The sequence below is a fragment of the Gorilla gorilla genome, chromosome 10, assembly GCF_029281585.2.
Source record: "Gorilla gorilla gorilla isolate KB3781 chromosome 10, NHGRI_mGorGor1-v2.1_pri, whole genome shotgun sequence".
Lineage (NCBI taxonomy): Eukaryota > Metazoa > Chordata > Mammalia > Primates > Hominidae > Gorilla > Gorilla gorilla.
In genome coordinates this window covers 79,991,180-80,006,118 of record NC_073234.2, presented here as the reverse complement: position 1 = coordinate 80,006,118, position 14,939 = coordinate 79,991,180, and the positions used below count along the sequence as shown (strand labels likewise).

The window sequence follows — 14,939 nt, the reverse complement described above, 5'->3', positions numbered from 1 at the left end:
TTCAAAAATATTTGATGTCAGATTTTCTCCAAGTAATCTATGGAATCTACACAAACTCAGTCAAAATTCTTATGAAGATATAAAGATCCACAGACAGCAAAATCAGTTTGAGAATGAAAGAATAAAGGAAAAGTGAAGATGGCAGGTGGGTGAGGAAAAGTTACCATATGAGATATTAACATTTGCAAGGCCAAAGTAATTAAATCAAGGTGACGGTGGTATGAGAACAGGCAAATAAATCTGTGGAGCAGAATAAGGATGAAAAATAGACTCACGTTATATAAAAACTTGAGATGGTGGCACCACAAATCAAAGGAAAAAGGATGTATTATATGCGCTATGATTTTGGAAAACAACTGTATTATTCGGAGAAAAATAACACTGGATATCTATGTCCCTTAAACCACATATAAAAATAGATTTGAGATGGCTTAAAAAACTATGCAAAAGGTAAAGCTGGAAAGCTAGGGGGGAATAAAATTTAAGGGAATATTTTTATAAGTTAGAAATGTGGAAGCAATTTTAAAAATGTGACTTCTCTTCCAAATACACAAACACTAAGGTAAGAAACTTGTTAGATTTTAGTACAACAAAATTTAGGATTTCATTTCATAAATGGCACTGTAAAAGTTAAAAGAAAGAAGACAGACTAAGTGAAGATAATTGTATCATATAAACAGTATTACATTAATATCTGTAATTTACATAGTAATCATCAAATTCATCAAGAAAAACACAGGATGCAGGAAATATAATGAGTAAAATGGGTAAAATAAATTGAATAAGCATCATGAATAACTTTTAGCTACAAAGTTATTTGAAGAGATGCTTAAGCTCAGTATATCAGGACATCACATATTGACACGTCAATGAACTATCATTAGTATTTTACACCGATTGGATTAGTCAACATCACAAAGTTAGATAATTTCAACTCTCATGCAGTGATGATATAAAAATTACTCTAAATAGGACTGGTGAATTTATCTATGCATCTACCTTATGAATCAGAACAAGACTTAATACCACACAACCATTGGTGTGAATATAAAAACATATGCACACAAAAAATTTTAATATTTTACAAAGGAAATACATATTTAAGACATCTATCTGTCATACTTAAGTGAGCAGCTATGGTGACTGGAAGTAGGGAATTGAATAGAAATAAATAAATAAATAAATGAAGTAAAATAAGAGAGAATCCTTGCACTGGCCTATGATGATAATGTGTTATGACTTGAGCATTGTGATTAACTTAACCCTACTTTCAAGCTCCAAAAGAAGAAGAAAAAGAGAGAAAAAATGCAAACTATGTTCAGGATTGTTTACTAGGCACAAAGACTGGTGTAGTTGAAAGAAGATTTATTTAATATACCTAAATTTGAAAACTAGCTCTGGAATTTCCTAGTTTTAGAAAGTCTTTCAGCATTGATGTCTCACAGTAGCCTTGTAAGAGAGCCAAGTATTTATTATTATGCCCATTATTATTAAAGAAAAATGGAGCTCAGAAAGATCAAGTGACCTTAGCGAGATGGGGGCTTCTGACAGCTTTGCACTGCTGTCCTATAGGTTGAACCCTAGGAAATGGCTGCTAGGCACCCACTCTTTACCTATCAAAATGGCCATTTTATATGGCCTACCCTAAGATATAAATGTGTCCCTTTTGTCACAAAATGAGAGGTCCACTCATTTAACTCTAAGAAATAAGGAAGAAAAATAGTGAGGAATAGGAGTGAAATGCCAGCAGATGAACATGTGCATTGCTAACTTTAAAATTTTGTGAAATTCAACAATGCTTAATACAAAACCCTTAATAAATGGTACGTTAGAGCACTGAGTTCTTAGATACTGAGTCCTGAGTGACTTTCTTAGAACAAGCTACCTTAATAAATGACCCCAAAAAAATCTAAATAAAGAAAATAATTTTGTACCTCAAGAGAACCATATATCCAGGTATGGCAGCCAAAGAATAAATGAAACTGCTCATCGCTGACAAGATGAGGAAGTACTGGAGCATCAAGGAACAGTCAGGTCCTTTGTCGCACAGCCCAAGAACTGCAGATGAATTTCCTGGTGTTTGAATACAGCTGCAATTTTGGAACACCTGCCAAAAAAGAACATATTATACTAAGAAGTAAAAATCTTGAACACAAATTTTAAACATTTTCTACACAGCCAGTTGGATCAAGATGGAGACTGCTTGTTCCCTTTACTCCATCTCCATTATGATGTCTCTCAAGATTACAGCATGTAACAAAACTGGAAGGGTGATTTCAGAAAAATGGTATATTTTTCTAAATATGAATAGTAAATTTGTAATAACTAATAAGTTACCCTAAAGACACACTTTTTTATTATTTTATTTATTTATTTATTTTTTTGAAACAGAGACTCACCCTGTCGCCCAGGCTGGAGTGCAGTGGTGCGATCTCGGCTCACTGCAACCTCTGCCTCCCAGGTTCAAGTGATTCTCCTGCCCTAGCCTCTGGGGTAACTGGGACTACAGGCGCCTGCCACCATTCCCAGCTACATTTTGTATTTTTAGCAGAGATGGATTTCACCATGTTGGCCAACTGGTCTCGAACTCCTGACCTCAGATGATCCACTGGTCTCTGCCTTCCAAAGTGCTGGGATTCCTAGGTGTGAGACACTGCGCCCAGCCAATACACTTTTTAAAACAGTGTTTTGATACAACACTACATTGGACAAACAAAATCTTTTTCAGAGTGCTCAACTGAAATATTTAGATGCTTACAAATAAACAAAGCTTTGCTTCAAAAGAAATAGTTTATTTCAGCAGGGCGCAGTGGCTTACGCCTGTAATCCCAGCACTCTGGGGGGCCAACACAGGTGGATCACAAGGTCAGGAGTTCGAGACCAGCCTGACCAACATGGTGAAACCCCGTCTCCACTAAAAATACAAAAATTACCCGAGCATGGTGGCGTGTGCCTGTAATCCTAGCTACTCGGGAGGCTGAGGCAGGAGAATCGCTTGAACCTGGGAGGTGGAGGTTGCAGTGAGCCGAGATCATGCCACTGCACTCCAGCCTAGGCGACAGAGTGATACTCCGTCTCAAAAAAAAGAAAAGAAAAGAAATAGTTTCTTTCAAAAAAAGAATTGTCAACCTTTTTTGAATTGTTACATGTTTCCAGGTCTTAATAAGAATCAAAATTTATAGTTTACTTTGATCACCAACCAACGTTATATTAATATTACAATTGTTGTTGTATTATATTGCGATATCTTAGAGGCAAGAGAACATTCCTAATTCTAAATTCTCAAAGAACTGTCAGAATGTGAAAAACACAGAAAGCACATCCATACATATACACAGAAAAAAAATATATATATATATAGCAAAGCAATTAGCTGGACAATTGAAATCAAAACCACCAACTTTATTTCAATGATAAAATTTTTTTAGTCCAGAGTATTTACAACCCAAATTATTTGAGTAATAATATAAACTTCTTGGAAATTTCAGATCACTGTTCAGATGCTATGGAGGTTTCACATAAGATCTGGGAAATAAAAGGTAATCAAGTGACCATCATAGAGTTATTTTTCCACAGACAAAAAAAAGTAATTTGGTTTTGAGGAAACACTGATTTTACTTTTATTAAATATAGGCCCAGTTCATAGTTGGGAAGTACCAATGCAACTCAAAAAAGTTCTGTCAAATAGGATGTCTTACCATGTTTATTCCCGTTCCAATGGGTGTCTCACAACCAGCAAGACAAGCTGACAGATATGACAAGCCATTGTTTCCACACACAGGATCCCATATTTTAGATGGACAGTTGCAATCCACATTGCAATCAGCAAAGATGTCATTTTCCACATATAAATCTTGTGGAATTCTGAAGTGATTTAAAATAATGCCATAGATATTAAAAGAGGATTCAATCCTTTTTTTCTTCTTTTCATCTCGATCCCCAGTTAGATTTCCTCTCCTCCCATGAATAGAAAGAGAAATTTTCCAGTCATCAATGTGTGACCTGTTTACTATAGCTTTGGTATAAAAGAGACCTGCTTTGATGACCACATAGCCACTCTTTCAATGATTTATCTCAGAAGAATATATAGGCAATAAACAAGCATTAATTGAGCACCTACCATGTGGAGTCATGTTTTCACATACTATTAGATCTCAAAAGATGAAGATGAACTAATCTCTGTGATTCATCCATTAGGTAGCAAATAGCAAGACAGGATTAGCATGAAGATAAAAATCTGAAAGTTCCATTTGTAATATAGATAATACATTTAGCTCCAGAAACATAGGTATTCGAATTAAAGAAATACATTCTACTAATATAAAAAGTGACCAGTGCTTGTAATATGATTGAAAGAGCACTTGCATAGCAGTTTAGAGACTACATTGAGACTAGATCACAGTGCGACTTTCTACACATTCTGTCTGGGAATCAGCATCATTGGAGATGGAGGCAATCTTTAAAATTTATTCCAATTTTAAAATCCATTTCTATATTGATGTGGTTGAAGAGATTTGAAATGAACTGCTTATATCATTAAATCTCTCTGAATCTCAATTTAATCTGTAAAGTGGAGATAATAATGCTTATCTTAAATGAAGCTTATGAGTCTCAAATCAAATAGCATATGTAAAATTATATTACGATTTTACATTTGAAATTATTTCAATCTAATAAACCTTGATAATTTTGAAAAAACATTTTAGGATGTTCTTTATTTCATTTTAACTGATAGCTTGATTGTCAAAATACGCCCTACAGGTGAATTCTTTTAATGTACATCACTATGGAAAACATTTCAGTAAAACCCAAATAACCTTTAAAATACAAAATATGAAACTATTCAATATTTTAGACATAGCAATATAAATGAAATATATGAATTATATATTAATTAATTTATCATGTATTATGATTTAGTTATGCCAAACTTAAGCCCATTGGGGAAACATATAAAGGCCATTTTGACTGTATAATCAACTCTTAGTTTTACTCAGTTATGGGAGTATAAGATATATGGATAACGTATTTTAATACAACCTGAAACTGTAGGTAGTTTCTTTCATAGGATAATGTCTACTCGGATATCACAAAGACAATCATGCACACACACCCACATGCACATACAATCATAAATTCACTCACCCTGTGATATGTTCCCAACCTCATTAATAAGCCTAGAGCTTGGATAGATTGGCTTTTGATTGACAGATGGAGGAAAGATACGAGAAAAGCATGGATTACTATCATTAACTCCAATAAGAAAATGATCTGATCATGCATTGCCATTGTAAAAAATATCATATTAACCATTTGTTGAAAGATTCTCACATTCATTAGAAAACAACATACCCTTCATAAGAGGTATTTATTCCAACAACTGAAGAATTTTCACAAGTCATGAGAAAAGATAAAAAATAGAGAAGATACTCAAGTAAGGATAACCAACATCCTATGTGGGCAGCTTGTTTGACAGTAATCTTGAACTTCTTCATAATTAAACCACCAATTATATATCCAATACATATTGGAGGTAAGTTATAAATACCTATAAATGCAAATAAAATATTATTTACAAAATGACTTACCAAAGGAACAAATATGTTATCACTTTTATGTAATATGCCTTATATAAGTAACTATTTAGGTCCAACTCATAGTGAAGAAGAATGATTTAATTTTATCCCCACTTAGTTACACATTACCCACAGGGAGATTTTGAAATGCCCCCATAATGGGGAAGTATATTTTGGGAGACTCTTGTTATTATATTATCATTCATTTAACTCATTGCAGTAGCTTGTGAATTTCTTATAGGCAGAGATCATGATAAAAATCTCTTTTCTTAGGATCCAGGTAGAAGTGGCAAGTCAAAATTGGCCAGTAATTTATTCATTTATTACCCTCTATTCTGTGTAGTGAGAATATATATATACAATTTTTCAGTTACCTATCCTCACTTTGGTTGTGAAGAATTAGACTCCTCTCAAAGTGCTTTTTCTTTTCTTTTTTTAGAGACAGAATCTTTATTGCCCAGGCTGGAGTGCAGTGATATGATCATAGCTGACTGGAGCCTCAGCCTCCTGGGCTTAAGAGATGCTCCCACCTCAGCCCTCTAAGTAGCTGGGACTACAGGTGCACACCACCACACCTGGCTAATTAATTTAAAAACAAAAATTGCAGAGACAAAGTCTTGCTATGTTGTCCAGGCGGGTCTTGAACTCCTGGCCTCAAGTGATCCTCACTCCTCAGCATCCCAAAGTGCTGGAATTAAAGGCATGAGCCACCACACCCAGTTCAAGGTACTTTAGAGAGTCACTTTGCTGAGCCTGTTGCTGTCAGGTGTATTTACATTTCATGTCTTGCTGCTACTGGCCAGCACTCTTCCTCTCTGAACCCTTCCCAATAAGTGAAAAAAAAAGAACAGAAAAAGGAGAAGATAGCCCTAGGTTCCATCTATACAATGTGAGCATCTGTCTCCCCTAATCATATTATTGAGAGAGCTTGTTAAAAATCCATTCCAGAGCCCCACGCCCTAGAGTCTGATTCAGTGTGTCTGAGGGGGAACCCCAGGTATTTGAAGCTTTCACAGGCACTTTAGGTAGTGTGGATACAAGTAGCCTGGGATATTGACTTTTCAAAACAGTGGAAAGATCCCAGGAAAAACCCAAGTTAGGCTAAAACCACTGAGGTTAGTGTGGTTGCAGGAAAAGCCGAATGTGTGTGGCTGCAGAGACACCTAAAACCACTAGGGGGACCAAAAAATTAAATTAGGAGGAACATAGAATCCTTGAACTGGAACCAAAAAGAGTAAAATTTGGTAGTAAAATGCAGAATCCTATCTGAAAATATGTAATTTTTGCACTCCCAAATATTTGCATTAATATTATGAATTCACATTCTGACTTCAGAGAGAAGAAAATCAAGGTATTCCTGACCTCTTCCCTTCCCTACCCTCTTTCTTTCTTTCTTTCTTTTTTCTTTCTTTCTTTCTCTCTCTCTCTCTTTCTTTCTTTCTTTCTTTTTGAGATTAGAAGGAAGAAATCCACCAGAGACAAAAAATATCCTAAAAGACTTCAACTTAGGAGTTTGCTACACCCGCCATCACACTGTTTGTGGGGGGAAAAGTGTGCTAGTAAGGCAGAGAAAAACAAACATACCCATTAGAAAGATTGCATCTGAAGATGATATTCCATATTGCTGTTCTAGGTATTTAGGCATGAAGGAGATCATGTTAACGAATGCATTGAACTGTATCACACTTACAAGTATGAAAAGCATATAAATTGGATTGCAGGAAAGACTTTTCATGAATGGTAGAAAATCTGAAATGAAAGAATGACAACTGTGTCAAACGAACTTGGCTTTGCATTTTGTGACTGGCTTTTCCTGAAACATCCACCTCCTCAACAAATTATGTTTTTTACTATTTTGTAATATGTATTGTTTGCTAATTCTTTTTTCCCCTTGAAAGCTGAAGTCATAGCAATGTTTTGGTGGCTTCTGGAAGTCAGTGATGTAGCTGACTGGGTAGGGATCAGAACACAATAGTTTTGCCCTCAATAAGTCACTATTGAGTCTTAAAGATCAGTAAGCAAAACTACAAAGTGACCAAAATATTGTCTACCTCCACAGCATTTTATTTCTAACCTTTTGTTCTTCTATTAATATATTCTTTTTTCTACAGCTCATTAGAATGAAAGATGCTTGTTCTGTTCTGTAAAGTCTGGAGGAAAATCAAGTTGATAAAGAAGATTTCACAAAAATATTTATTTTATCACTCCCTGAACATTTGAAATAAAGATATGTGGGAATTAATGAGATATGAATGTTCTCAAGTATCCAGAATTTTTTTTTTGCTTCTTCAGAACAACAGTTTCAGTGGTTCTGCCATTGGTTCTCAGCAAGATCTACCTGGAGATATTTTTTAAAATACCAACATCCAGGTCCCACCCTCAGAGATGCTGATTCATTTGGTACATTCTAAGGACTATGTAAATGATTTAATCAAAAATGATTCCTGTTAGAAAAAGCACAGAGCCAAATGTGTGGCCTGCCTCTAGTAATGTTTGGCCTGCCTCTAGTAATGTTTGGCCTGCTTCTAGTAATGTGTGGCCTGCCTCTAGTAATGTGTGGCCTGCTTCTAGTAAATGTTCTTGGTCACACTGCTACCATTCAGGCTCAAGTTCTCACTTTTAATTTCCTTTCACTTTTCCTGTCCACATGTTCTCTGTCTTGACTTTCTTATATTGCACAATCTTGGTTTGCTTAATAAACTGCTCACAATTCATTCTGGAACAAAATTTCAATAAATAAACAATTTAGAAGAGGAGGACACACAGATTAATGCAAACAAATGAGTTATAATTGTAAAATTTATATTTATGAATTGGGTACCTGACAGGAGAGAGAGTTATCTGAAGATTTTTAAGTCACCCATGTTTGTTGACATCCCTGTCCTAATAGATGAGTTTCAGTAGCACAAGTTTCTTTTCTATGTCTTGCAACAAGCTAAGCTCTTTCCTAATTTTGAAAATGGAACTGATCTTGCAGACCACAAGAGGTCTATCAGTCCGTAACAATCCTTTAAGAAGAGTTTTTAATATCATCAGAATGATTCTGAGAATTTGCACGATTCTGAGTTGGCTCCTAATGACCAAAGATGTATTAAATTATGCTCAATTATGATTTAAGAGAATTTACAATTGTTAAGAAAAATTCTATGCAAATTGACATTGTAACTTATGGGTGATGATAGAAACAACAATGACAACATAAAAGTACTAACACTAGTATCAGTATTAATAATAATGTGTGCTAGAATGTCTTTTACCTTCACACAACAATTCTATAGTAAGTACTATTATTATCCCCATTTGACAGAAAACTGAGACCCTCACCATCCATCAAATAAACATTTTTAAGTTCCAATAGCCAGGCCACACATCCACACTAATTAAATCTGACCTTTTGGGAATAATACAGAACTTTCAGGCATCAATCATTTTTAAAATTTCCTAGGTGATTCCAATGTGCAGCCAAGTTTGAGCATCAGCGCTCTTGAGTACTAAATACTTAGGCTATCTTAGTTTCGTTTCCCACAGAAAAACCTTCTGTAAATTATACTTTGAGCTTTTATTGAGGTTCTGTACCAAAAAAAATGTTACATGCAGTTTACCCTTTCATTTGCTGGAAAACCACTGTGTGGCTCAATATTACCTGTATCATATATCATATGATCATTTTTAAATTTTTTTACAATTTCTTCCTTGGAGAACTGCTTCTGTTTATAAATTATTATTCTTCCCTCTACCAAGTATAGAGAGGTGGGTCACCGATCATGTTTTTTTTTTCTTTCTGATTTAACTTCCAGGAAGCTCTTCGTTAAACTAACACATTGGTTACAAAACTATACTACCTATTAAGATTAGAGTATACTTTTTCCTACTTTTGTTCTTAGTTTAAATTTGCTTGTTCATTTTGTTTCAATTCAACCTATGTTCTCTGTAAAATCGGTTTTTTGAGCAAATGGGACCATATATACGTGTGTATATACACACGTATATATACACACACACATATATATATACACATATATATGTGTATATATATATATGTGTATATATATATACGTGTGTATATATATATACATGATCCTCTCCTCTCTCATATATATGTGTGTGTACATATATATGTGTATATATGTGTGTATATATGTGTGTGTACATATATATGTGTATGTGTGTGTGTACATATATATGTGTATATATGTGTGTATATATATATGTGTATATATGTGTGTACATATATATGTGTGTGTGTACATATATATGTGTGTATATATATATATATATGAAAGAGAGAGAGAGAGGAGAGTGCCAAGACTGACATAAAAGTTTACACAAATGCTGATCTGAAATATTTCAGCTTCCAAATTATATTTATTTTCAAGTAGTACCATAGGAAGAATTGGACTAGTTAGGTATTCTTGACTGGTGACTGTTGATGACAAATTGTCTCAACACAGCATAGCATATCATAGTGTTAGACTAAAATACAGACATATCTATATGAAATAAAAGGTCAATTTCATAGTATTTAGAATATGTATATTTGCCTTTAGTGATTCCATATTTTTCCTTCTTGACCTCTTCTTTTTGTTTGTCTTCATTTTCATTTTTAACGATGTCAGCATTATTCTCTAGTCCTTCCTTTGGAAGTGTGTTGGGCAAAAAGAAAAAAGGAATGGCAGTGAGCACGTTAACTCCTGCACAAATCAGAAAGCCGAACCACCATGCACCAACCCAACGAGTGTCAGTGGGAGTTATGATCAGATCATCTGTAAAAAAATACACACACTGTTATTAGCTTAAGTCAGTATTTTCTGTATGAACTATAGAAAATTATTAAAATTAGAATTATCGGGTCCCAACCAACTATAAAATTGGCTTATAATTCAGACACTGATAAAATTTTTCTAATAATATGTGGTGTTATAATATTGTCTAGTAATAAATTAGGCTGGTTATCTGTCTATCATGTAAGGGATTTAAAAGCAGGTATTAACTAAACGCTACAAGTTCTATTTCATCATCAACAAATGATTGCTTAAAGTTCTATTTCATCATCAACAAATGATTGCTTAATTGAAATAAATTCAAACCTACATGCTTAAATTTTGTAAAACCAAGAAATATAGTTGAAGTGCACTAGAAATAGCATGTGATTCTGTGTCAGATTAGCATTTTATTTTGCACTACTGCTTTCTGGTTTGGAATATTTTAAAAGTTATTTAAATTCCTCCACTAGAGTTTCTCACTTTTAAAGTAGAGATCATTTATCAAATTGAAGGTCAAGTAAGGCCATGATTATATATGATAACATACCTGAGATGCTTTGTATAGTCTAGACACTGTACAAATAGATTTTATTGAATTACCTGTGTTCACAAATCCAGTGTCAACATAAACATTTGCACAGAATGATGCCAGCAAAAGTCCAATCAAAGGACCAATAATAGCTCCTGTTTCTACAAGCCCTAAAAATAAATAAAAGTATAAGGTTATAGTACAGGTATATGCCCACATAAAGAGTTCTAGGTCTATGAAAAGCCTGAAGATTGAATATTTTTGCCTTGGATACTTTTGACTAGATATACAATTTATATGAAGTTAAGCTTGATGTACGTATAAATGATGGTTGTTTCTCTAAATGTTGAAAAAGAAGCCTCATAATTTAAAGCCACTTTCCCCGGCCTCCAAATTCCCTTTCATGCTCGGTCACAGGTAGAGATTTGCTGTAACAGCACAGGCAGTCCCAGCTGGGATCATGCCGTTGACTAGGTCGTGATATAACCAAGGTCCTGTTAATTCATCCCACAGGCATGTTTTGGGAGGAATTCTAAAGCAATACCATCTTATAGTGGATTTCTCATGGCACATTCCTCAAAAAAGTTTCACTCTCAGATCTGCAACTTGAAACTTCCTTCTGGCTATGTCCTCATTATTATTATATGATACAAGTCTTTGATTTTATCATGTTCTCCTTCCTTTACTTCCACAGTTTTATTTTCCATGTCCATCAGTCCTATCTGTCTTCACTTGAATTCTTATCCATTAAAATTTCATCATCAGCTGTCTCATCACTTGTCTACAATTCAGAACCTATGCTGAACCCTCCCTGATCTCTGAAAATCCAGACACGAGCTTCTTCAACTTTCTTCCTGTTCACTTCAAAATTTGGCTTTGCCTATTATCTCTGCCTTCTCCACGGTTCTTGGAGAACCCACCCTATACACACCTAACTTCTTGGTTCCAACCCCTTCTATCTTCTCTAAGGTTTTGCTCTACCAAATACTCCCTCTCTTGTGCGCGTTCAATTTCCCCATAGCCAATGATTCTACAAAATCTCAAATCCACCCTGCTTTCTCTCCTTTCACTATACTCTCTGCCTCTACTTCCTCACCTCTCACTCACTTTACTCAAATCCTTTTACATTCTCCTCCAAATACTCTCAGGTAGCCCCAGTGATCTCTTTGTCACTAATTTAGTGTCTTTTTTTGGTCTTCATCATCCTAGCTTTCTAGGTTATTTGACATTGCTGGCCAACTCCTCTTTTTACATTTCTTCCTAAGAGTTTCATTAAACTATACGTGTATTGTTTCATTGTGTTCTTATGACTATTCCTTCTTTGATTTTCCTTTCTCCTATTCTATTTACTAAGTAAAAGTCTTTCCCAGTATTTTATCCTAATATCTCTCAGTATATATATGTTCTTCCACAGCAACCTTATTTCTCCCTCTTGATTTCATTTATTACCTCTCCATTTTTTTTTTTGAGATGGAGTTTCACTCTTATTGCTCAGGCTGGAGTGCTCGCTGCAACCTCCACCTCCCGGGTTCAAGTGATCCACCTCCCGGGTTCAAGTGATTCTCCTGTCTCAGCCTACTGAGTAGCTGGGATTATAGGCACATGCCACCACACCTGGCCAATTTTTGTACTTTTAGTAGAGATGGGGTTTTATCATATTGGACAGGCTGGTCTCGAACTCCTGACCTCAGATGATCTGCCTGCCTCAGCCTCCTGAGTAGCTGGGATTACAGGCGCATACCACCACACTCGGCTAATTTTTGTGTTTTTAGTAGAGACGGGGTTTCATCATATTGATCAGGCTGGTCTCGAACTCCTGACTGCAGATGATTTGTCCGCCTCAGACTCCCAAAGTGCTGGGATTACAGGCATAAGCCACCACACCTGGTCAATTCTCCAACTTTTAACCTAGTTTTTATATTCTCTTCTAAACTCCAGAGCCATACATGGAACTGTTTTCTTGGTGTAGAGCTATTTGGTTTATAGTTATTTGGTTATGGATACACACATGAACACACACTATATATGTATATACATATATATACACACTATATATATATAGTACTAATAATTATGTAGTTCATTTACTAACCTTGTATGGACCACATCATCCTCATTTTAATATGTATAGAGATTATCACAGCTATATTTACATATAATACACCCTAGTATTTGTTGAATAAAGAAATAGACATCATAGCAAGGTGTTTGTTAATTTATTGTAGGAGAGTGTTTGCATTCTTTTAATATAAGTTTGTGAAGGAAGTTAAAAGGACTGAATAGAAAATCACTGAAAAAGATTATTGCAAAATTAATGAGTTGCCAAAATGTGTGAAAAGTCACTTGGGTTAATGATCCCTCAATATTTTCATCCATCTGGATTATGTGTAATCATTTCCATCTTCTCTCACCCTCTTTGACTTTTTTAGTTTTTAAAAGATATGCCTACATACATTAATGGCAAAATGTCCCTATACTAAACGTTATGAGTTTATGACCAACTATTGATAGAATAACAAAAAATATAAGCAAGTCGTGCATAATAAATTAAGAATATTTCAGAGATTGGAAGGCAGCACAAGAAGGTGGGTCTTAAGTTGGCTATTGTTCCAGGTGACCTACATGGATTTTAAAATGGTAATTTCAAGAAACATAAACAAAAAGATGAAGACGTATTTGTGAAAAATATGAAGAAGCCTGACTATATGGAGAGATCATTAAGAAGAGAAACTGTATAGAAACTAAGTAAGTGAATGTCATGCAGAGCCATGAGTAATAAGTGGACAGATCAGATTTAATAAATGAGGAGCTTATATGTGTCATAAATATAGTAGAGAAGACATGATTAAAACAATGCTTGAGAAAAATTATATTGCAAGAATGTTTCTTAAAAACTGAGAAAATAAAATTCTGAAGAGAAAATAATTAATAAAGAGAAACTACAGACAAAGTAATGAGAACCTCAACAAAAACAGAGGTAGTGAAAATAGCGAGGTTTTGAATGCACAGAACATTTTAGAGAAAACATTTGCAAATCTCTTAACAGATTGGATGTAGTGTAGTGCCAAGCAGATGAAAGGGTCACCTCTAGGGGCACTAGACTTGTGGTATTTCCAATAGTAGAAAGTAGATTTATTAACAAAGTGGCTCATTGTCATTTAGCATATCTCATCTCCATTCAACAAACTTTTATGGAAGGCCAACTGTGCCAAGACACTCTACTCATCATTGTGCAAATCACTAAGACTACAAAAATATAACTAATTTCTAACCTCAAGGAACATATTGCCCTGAAAAGAAGCTAAGGTAGATTTCCATACTTACCAATATATAAAGGAGAATTTTCAAATTTGGCAAAATCTTCTATATAGGAAATACCCAAAGGCAGGATGGGAGTTTCACCCATTCCACGTACAATATTGCCTACTAGGACGTACACCCACATTAATGATTTAACTTCCTTTGTACACTCTGCATTAAAAAAAAAGACATGACATTAGCGCTTTGACGATAAAGTGTCAGTAATATTAATTCTATGTTTTCTGTAGGCATTTCACAGTTATATGACCATGGCCCCTTGTCAATGATTTATATTACTATTCCAGCAGTGACTTCTCAGGGCACCCCTAGTGCATTTTCTGACAGTGGACTTGAGTATGGACAAGTGTAAGTGATATGCTGGAGCCAGTCCCTACTGAGTTGGGAGAGATGAGTATACACACCTCCTCCCAACTCAGTGTTCAGTGACACCTCATTGGTAGTTTCATAGCAGTGTTACACCACAGAAATTGGCAAACATTAAAAATCAAAGAGATTCAGTTTCTCCACAACTCCTGGACTCATTCAGCTGCTACAAGTGCTTCCCCATTCCTACCCAACTTTGGGGAGACAAAAATATATTTCTCTACAATTGGTACTATATTTATAAGATTTAAACAAAAATTCGCTAAAGTGTGAATTCTCTACAGCTCTAATTATTTCATAGAAACTAAAAATATTTAATTGGGTAATCATCATAGGTTCTCTATAGAGCATGTTGTATACTGTAACCACCAAATAACTTTCAATACA

General features: G+C 34.8%; 1 protein-coding gene across 9 annotated transcripts in view; it reads right to left on the bottom strand.

Annotated features, from left to right (window-relative positions):
* The window catches only part of SLCO1A2 (solute carrier organic anion transporter family member 1A2), a 135,468-nt gene that overhangs the window by 21,763 nt on the left and 98,766 nt on the right, over nucleotides 1–14,939 (bottom strand). For all 9 annotated transcript variants that reach the window (XM_055358458.2, XM_055358459.2, XM_055358457.2 and 6 more), the window contains 7 exons: nucleotides 14,193–14,339; nucleotides 10,940–11,038; nucleotides 10,118–10,339; nucleotides 7,161–7,325; nucleotides 5,353–5,548; nucleotides 3,699–3,864; nucleotides 1,935–2,107 (listed from right to left, as the gene is read on the bottom strand). In XM_055358458.2, coding sequence (XP_055214433.1) covers nucleotides 1,935–2,107; nucleotides 3,699–3,864; nucleotides 5,353–5,548; nucleotides 7,161–7,325; nucleotides 10,118–10,339; nucleotides 10,940–11,038; nucleotides 14,193–14,339 — 1,168 coding nt within the window. The remainder of the gene's footprint in view (nucleotides 1–1,934; nucleotides 2,108–3,698; nucleotides 3,865–5,352; nucleotides 5,549–7,160; nucleotides 7,326–10,117; nucleotides 10,340–10,939; nucleotides 11,039–14,192; nucleotides 14,340–14,939) is intronic.